At 42.8% G+C, this 7,930-nt stretch overlaps 1 protein-coding gene across 1 annotated transcript; it reads left to right on the forward strand.

Moving 5' to 3' along the window:
* The first annotated feature begins 6,490 nt into the window (after positions 1-6,490).
* LOC112000902 (uncharacterized) lies at positions 6,491-7,699 on the forward strand. The gene is made up of 3 exons (XM_024033074.1): positions 6,491-6,799; positions 6,851-6,960; positions 7,423-7,699. The coding sequence occupies exons 1-3, from the start codon at positions 6,491-6,493 to the stop codon at positions 7,697-7,699; spliced, it is 696 nt and encodes a 231-aa protein (XP_023888842.1).
* The last annotated feature ends 231 nt before the right edge of the window (positions 7,700-7,930 follow it).

Here is a 7,930-nt window from a genome sequence, read left to right on the forward strand (position 1 = left end):
ATTAGTAAGCCACTTCTTCTGACCTCGGCTTTAGCCGGCCGAGGAGACATTTATCCTCAGCTAATATCCCATTGAACCTTTGTGGCCAAAACTAACTCTTTTATTTGCTAACACGGTCTCCTCTGACGGAGATTCTTCCTCCTCGGACTAGTCTTTGTCCTCGGCTTGGGCCATAGGCCCAATGTACAAATATATAATGAACTTCTGGGCTTAATGTCCCACATATATATATATATATATAGAGAGAGAGAGAGAGAGAGAGAGAGAGAGAGAGAGAGAGAGAGAGAGAGAACACAAAATTTCGTTACTTAAAAAATAAAAGAAAGCAATAGAACATTGTTTATTTAACAAAAAATTATTGGATTATTGCCCTTCTTGGTTGGACCCTTTGGTAAAGGGATATATAAACAAAGATCATTTTTAATTAATAATTTAATACATTTAAATTGAAATTTTCTTATGAAAAAAAAAAAACGCTTTGTTATAAATGACTAATCCTGATATATATAATTTTATGAATATTTTAAAAAATAAATTATCTATTATATTTTATTAAAAATAATAAAATATTCTTGCGCATTGCATGAATTTACAACTAAGTATGGTAAAAATTGTGACATACAAGTTACGGTCAATTTCATTAGAATTCTATACCTTTTAGCCTGTTAGAGCACTCACAGCATTGGTGCTATATTGCTATATTGGTATTTTTTAGCTCCTCAAACACTAAAAAGCATGCTCTAGCAATGGAGCTAAATATTTTTTTTTTTAGCTCCATTGCTACAGTGCACATCTATCAATAACAATATTTAGATTTTAAATCAATTGATTTAAAATACCTTGATTCTAAATCCTTTGATTTAAATTTTTTTTTCTTTGGATCTTCTTATCAATGGAAGGATTTGAAATTTATAATTTGAAATTTCATTGTTTGGATACCCATATTCGAATTTGAATTTAAATCAATAATTTTTTTTAAAATGATTATTTTTTAAAACCTTCGTATTTTAATTTTAGTAGCATTTTTAATCCATACATGTAGGGAATAAAGAAGCCATTGATAGATCAATTGACAAGATGATAGCTAAATATCTTCTATTATAACCAACTAAAGAAAATGTCTTACCAACTCTAGAGAGAGAGAGAAAACCCAAAATACATGGGTTTCTTTCACAACATTCAAGATCTCAAACTATAATAGCATACCCAAAATATGTATTTTACACAACATCTAAAAGAACAAACTAGCACTCGAAAATAAAACTAATCGGGACTAAGTGGAAGTTGTATCTGGTCTTTCTTATCATCATCATTTGAAAGACTTTTCAAATACTTAAAAGTCCTTTGCACAATAAAATACTTATATTCGAATTTGAATTTGAATCAATAAAATATTTTTTTTAAATAATTATTTTTTAAAACCTTTTGTATTTTAATTTTAGTAGCATTTTTAATCCATACATGTAGGGAATGACAAAGCCATTGATAGATCAATTGACAAGATGATGACTAAATATCTTCTATTATAACCAACTAAAAAAAATGTCTTACCAACTCTAGAGAGAGAGAAAACCCAAAATACATGGGTTTCTTTCACAACATTCAAGATCTCAAACTATATTAGCATACCCAAAATATGTATTTTACACATCTAAAAGAACAAACTAGCACTCGAAAATAGAACTAATGGGGACTAAGTGGAAGTTGTATTTGGTCTTTCTTATCATCGTCATTTGAAAGACTTTTCAAATACTTAAAGCCCTTTGCACATTCATGCATTAGTTTTACAACTATTTTAAATATTTCAAGCTAAGTGAGTCCATAAACCTTTGAAACACTGCATGTATATCTTCACCAAAAGGTTATGGTTGCTCTTGATTTTTCTTTGCTATGAAGTGCTCTTTTAGACAAGAACAATGCTCTTTTAGAAAGGAACCGATATTTGCAAGACTACAACTTCAACTAGTAATTTTTCCTACTCCAATTGTCAATAACTTTGTTTTTATAAGCACCCACTTTTGTATTTTTCTAAGGAGTTAAAAAAAGAAGCAATGAGTTAACTTAAATAAAATAATTTGGACCTTAAAGCAATGGAAAAGGGAAAAATAAAATAAAATAAAAGCTGGACATTATGCAAGCATTGTATTAGTGATAAAATGTGAGTTTTAGTTAACTTAACTGGTAAAGTTATTGATGGTTGAATATGAGACCTGAGATTCAATTCCCACCTACACCAAAAACCGATTGATATCTTGGTCTGATGATAAAAAGCTATAATCAGAAGTGGACGTTATAGGTTGAAACTCTCTTAAAAAAACATTGATGAGTATAAATTATAGAGGCAAGGCTAACCCATCGGTTTAAATCCTTCAGCTTATGCTGACGGGCTGAGTTACGAAGAAAGCTAAAGACCCTAAAGGCTGACGACCCTTCATGGCTGAAGGGCATGAAATAGGCTAGCGTGTCTAAGGCTGACGGTTCTAACAAAACCATGACTTGGCCACCACGCATAAGTATATAAGGGAATAACTTGTGTCCCATGCTGAATGTTAGTCTCCTACAAGGAAAGGGTCCTATATGGAAAAGACTTCTACTCCAAGGAAGAAAGGTCAATCCTCGACTACTATAAAAGCCCCAATACCCTCACAAATCGAGGTACGCATAATTAACCCTCTCTGGCACTCTAGAGTTGAAGTAAGTTCTAACTTGACCTTCGAAGGGTATTTGGCCGGCACTACACCAGTGCTCTCTGTTAGGTCTTCTCCTTTTTGTTGTGCAGGTACTGTTTAATGTGCGAGTACCGTGTGGCTCATTGGTGGTTTTTTCGGCATCATCAATTGGCATCATCTGTGGGAACACTAATTTTTACGACTTGTAAGCCATATTATCGCTTCCCGGACGAAGAGTTGCATGGTGCTTACTCGCTCGATGGTGACCACCAACAACGTTCAAGGAGACGAACCACACCCAACTGCACTCGAGAGACAGGTGCAGACTCTTACTGCAGCCGTGGAACGCCTCACTAAGCAAAACAACGATCTGGAGGAACAGTTACGCCAAAAAAATACAGGTCATGGCACTCAAGAACAGGACCAAGAAGGCACCAGCGCCGATAGAAGAGAAAGAGAAGAGCCAGAAGGCAGTAATGCTCCAAGTAGACCAGAGCGAAAAAATTTGAGCATGCCATCCCTCACGGATGCAACTCAACCACACATTGCCACGGAAGATACAGGCAATAAAGGAGCAAATGGAGGTCATGATGAACGCCCTCAGAGGGCGGGTATCCAGCGACCTTGACGATCTGGTAAATCGGACCAACTCGCCATTCACTGCAGCTGTCAATTCCTTCCCCCTGCCGCATAAATTTCGCATGCCGCATATAGACAGTTACGACAGAGTGAAGGACCCTCTGGATCACCTGGAGACATTCAAGACTTTGATGCACCTTCAAGGGGTAGCGAACGAAATCATATATAGGGCTTTCCCTACAACGCTAAAAGGCCCTGCAAGGGTATGGTTCAGCCGTCTGACGTCGAACTCTATCAGCACTTTTAAGCAGCTAAGCGCTCAGTTCACTACCCATTTTATTGGGGGCACAGGTATAAAAAGTCCACGGCATGCAACAAGAGGACAAGACATTAAGATCCTACATAACGCGCTTCAATAAGGAGGCACTCTCGATCGACAAGGCCAACGACAAAATACTTCTAGCAGCCTTCACAAATGGGTTGTGAAAGGGTAAGTTTTTGTTCTCACTATACAAAAACAACCCGAAGACCATATCGGAAGTACTCTACAGGGCCACCAAAAACATGAATGCTGAAGACGCGCTGCAGGCTCGGGAGGAAAAGCCAAGAAAGAGAGAAAGGCAGGAAGATGCACGACAGGACCAAGGGCGAAAAAAGCCGAGGACAGGAGACTGAAGGGAAGAAAGGTGTTCCAAGCCCCCAGGGGGAAGGTTCATAAGCCTCACCCCGTTAACCACCCCGATAGATCAAGTCCTAATGCAAATCAAGGACGAAGGGACCCTGACCTTCCCCAGGAAGCTGAAGGGAGATCCTAGTAGGCACTCTAGAGACAAATATTGCCGCTTCCACCGAGACCACGGTCATGACACAGCCGATTGTTACGACTTAAAGCAGCAAATTAAGGCCCTTATAAGACAGAGGAAGTTACAGAAGTTCATAAGCAAGGAAAGAGCGGATCCACCGCCTCAAGAGCAGCCCCTTCACGACCCCCCATTGGTGACATAAGAATGATTGTAGGAGGAACGACTACCGGGTCATCCAAAAAGGCTCAGAAGACGTACCTCAGGATGGTCCAGAACGTCCAGCTGAAGAGCCCAGTACCAAAAATACCACGAGGAGAAGGCCCTATCATCGAGTTCTCAGAAGAGAATTGACGACGTCTACACCATCCACATGATGATGCGCTTGTCGTCAGCCTACGAGTAGAGGACTACAACTTGCACCGGGTGCTGGTCGACAATGGGAGCTCAGCAGATATCTTGTATTACCCGGCGCTCCAACAAATGAGAACTGGTGGGGAACAACTAATTCCGACGAATGCCCCGCTTGTTGGTTTTGAAGGAACAAGGGTATTTCCCTTAGGTGCGATTACACTGCCTGTAACGGTAGGCGACTATCCTCAGCAGATCACCAAGGATGTGACGTTCCTCGTGGTCGACTGTTCGTCCACCTACAACGTTATCTTGGGGCAACCTACCCTCAATTCATGGAAGGCAGCGACCCCGACTTACCATTTGATGATTAAATTCCCTACCGATTATGGAGTAGAAGAACTACGTGGAAACCAAGTGGCCGTACGTGAGTAATACGTGGCCATGACAAAAATAGAGGACCACCTCCAGGCCATGAGCATAGAAGAACATCGGAGTACGACGGAGCCCGTTGAGTAACTCAAAGAAATCCCTCTTGATGACTCCGCGCCTGATCGAACAACAAAAATTGGAACCCTTGCCAGTCCCGTGGTCTGACAAGCACTTACAGCCTTCCTCAAGAAGAATCGGGACATGTTCGCCTTGAGTCACGAGGACATGCCAGGAACAGACCCTTCAGTCATGGTGCATAGGCTAAATGTGTCACCCTCCTTTCTACCCGTCCGACAGAAGAAGTGGGTGTTTGCCCTAGAACGAGATCGAGCCATAGCTGAAGAAGTTCGCAAGCTACAGGAGGCGAACTTTATTAGGGAAGTTTACTACCCTGATTGGCTAGCGAACATAGTGATGGTCAGGAAGACTAGCGGGAAGTGAAGGATGTGCATAGACTTCACCAACCTAAATAAAGCGTGCCCAAAAGACAGCTATCCCCTCCTGGGGGTCGACACTCTGGTAGACTCTACAGCTCAACACCAGCTGTTAAGTTTTATGGACGCTTTCTTTGGTTACAATCAAATCCAGATGCACGAAGCCGATCAAGAGAAAACTTCGTTCGTAACCAGCCAAGGCCTCTTCTATTACAAAGTAATGCCGTTTGGTCTAAAAAATGCGAGCGCGACGTATCAAAGGCTCATGAACAAGATGTTCGCACAGTAGATTGGGAGGAATGTCCAAGTCTATGTTGATGACATGCTGGTGAAAAGCCGAAGGGAGGAAGATCACCTGAAGGACCTCGAAGAGACATTCGACACTCTTCGATCTTACAACATGAAACTTAATCCGGGAAAGTGCACCTTCGGGGTGACGGCAGGAAAATTCCTAGGATTCATGGTGTCACAAAGGGGCATCGAAGCCAACCCGGACAAAATTCTGGCCATAGTGGAGATGGCACCACCAAAAAATGTGAAGGAAGTACAAAGCCTCAATGGCAAGATAGCAGCACTAAATAGGTTTGTATCAAGGGCAACGAACAAGTGCCTACCCTTCTTTCCTACACTGAAGAGATCTTTCAAGTGGACCACCGAATGCCAACAAGCGTTCGAAGAATTGAAGATTTATCTCTCTTCCCCACCGCTGCTGAGTCCCTTGCAGCCAAGTGAAGAACTTTTTCTCTATCTTGTTATCTCCCCAACCACCGTCAACGCTACCTTGATTAGAGAAGAAGAAAGAGTGCAAAAACCCGTCTATTACACCAGCCGGGCACTACGTAGAGCCGAAGAAAGATATCCACCCATGGAAAAGCTCGCATTTGCGCTAGTTATGGCAGCACGCAAACTCAAGTCGTACTTTTAAGCCCACACGATGATCGTCCTAACTGACAAGCTTTTACGACGGGCGATGAGTAATCCTGAAGCTGCTGGACGATTGGCACTATGGGCTATAGAGTTAAAGAAGTTTGACATCCAGTACCGCCCGCGAACCGCCGTTAAAGGACAGGTCGTGGCAGATTTCATAGCTGAGTTTACAAATGGCGAGGACAAGGGGGCGAAAGAATCTCCCCAGTGGAGCATACATGTGGATTGATCCTCCAACAGGCAGGCTAGGAGAGCCAGCGTCATACTATAGTCACCCGAAGGAGACACGGTTGAGTGTATGGTTCGTCTTGAGTTCCCTACCACCAACAATGAGGTAGAATATGAAACTTTGGTAGCAGGGCTTGACCTCGCCAAAGCTGCAAGAGCCAAGAACGTGATCATTTACTGCGACTCTCAGGTTATGACCAACCAGATAAATGGGGACTACGAGTGTAAAGGCGAAAGAATGAAGAAGTATCTGGACCAAGCAAGAAGGAGGGTAAACGAGCTGAAGGCCGAAGTCATACAGATCCCCCGAGGAGAAAACGAGCAAGCTGACCACCTAGCCAAAGCTGCTTCAGCCGAACATATGGCCACCCTTGGTAATGTACTCTCCTTCGTTCAACTCTTTCTACTTATAAATTCTGTCGATGTATAGGAGCTTGATTCCAAAAGCGATTGGACCGCGCCATTAGTCCCTTACTTAAAGAACGGCGTATTGCCAGACGGAAAGGAAGCTGCAAGAAAACTGAAGGTCCAAGCAACGAGGTTCATTCTGATAAGAGACGTCTTGTACAAAAGAGGTTTCTCTCGACCCCACCTAAGATACTTAGGCCCTGAAGAAGCAGACTACATCATGAGAGAGGTGCACGAGAGAATCTGCGGAAACCACTCAGGGTCGAGGTCATTAGTGCACAAGCAAGTACGAACATGATACTTTTGGCCAACCATGCAGAAGGATGCCGAGGCTTAGGTAAAGAAATGAGACAAGTGTCAAAAGTTCAATAATATCATCAGACAACCACCTGAAGAACTTACCCCGATGACGACGCCATGGTCGTTTGCTCAATGGGGACTGGACATCATGGGGCCGTTTCTTACGGCAATACGACAATTGAAGTTTCTAGTCGTGGGCATCGATTACTTTACGAAGTGGGTAGAAGCAGAAGCCTTAGCCACCATTTTGGAAAAGAATGTATGGAGTTTCGTCTGGCGATGTATTATATGCAGATTTGGCATTCCTAGAGTCTTAGTCTCGGACAACGGGAAGCAATTTGACAACGACTCCTTCTGGGATTTCTGCTCGCAATTGGGGATATGGAACCACTACTCCTCCCTTGCCCACCCTCAAGCCAACGGACAGGTTGAAGTCACGAACCGATCCTTGCTGAAGATTATCAAGATTCGGCTCGATGGGGCAAAGGGTATATGGGCAGAAGAGTTGCCGAGTATACTTTCGGCCTATAGGACTACGGCAAGGACACCAACAGGAGAAACACCATTCTGACTAACATACGAGAGCGAAGCAGTCATCCTAGCCGAAGTCGGCCTCACAAGCTACAGGGTGCACAACCATGACGAAAGGAAAAATGACGAGGCCATACGTCTACAGCTCGATCTAATGGACGAAGTCAGGACAGCGGCCGAACAAAGGCTCGTACAGAACCAGGACCGAATGGCCAAGCACTACAACTCCTGAGTCAGACACAGAGACTTCCAGGTTGGAGACCTCGTTCTA

Source organism: Quercus suber, unplaced genomic scaffold (genome assembly GCF_002906115.3).
Source record: "Quercus suber isolate HL8 unplaced genomic scaffold, Cork oak 2.0 scaffold_31, whole genome shotgun sequence".
Lineage (NCBI taxonomy): Eukaryota > Viridiplantae > Streptophyta > Magnoliopsida > Fagales > Fagaceae > Quercus > Quercus suber.

What these genes read in the sequence shown, in the direction of transcription:
- LOC112000902 (XM_024033074.1), top strand. Translation starts at nt 6,491, where the DNA reads ATGGTTCGTCTTGAGTTCCCTACCACCAACAATGAGGTAGAATATGAA. An exon ending in ATATGGCCACCCTTGGTAAT is followed by an intron (nt 6,800 to 6,850) that starts GTACTCTCCTTC and finishes GTCGATGTATAG; the next exon opens with GAGCTTGATTCCAAAAGCGA. An exon ending in CTGAAGGTCCAAGCAACGAG is followed by an intron (nt 6,961 to 7,422) that starts GTTCATTCTGAT and finishes TATTATATGCAG; the next exon opens with ATTTGGCATTCCTAGAGTCT.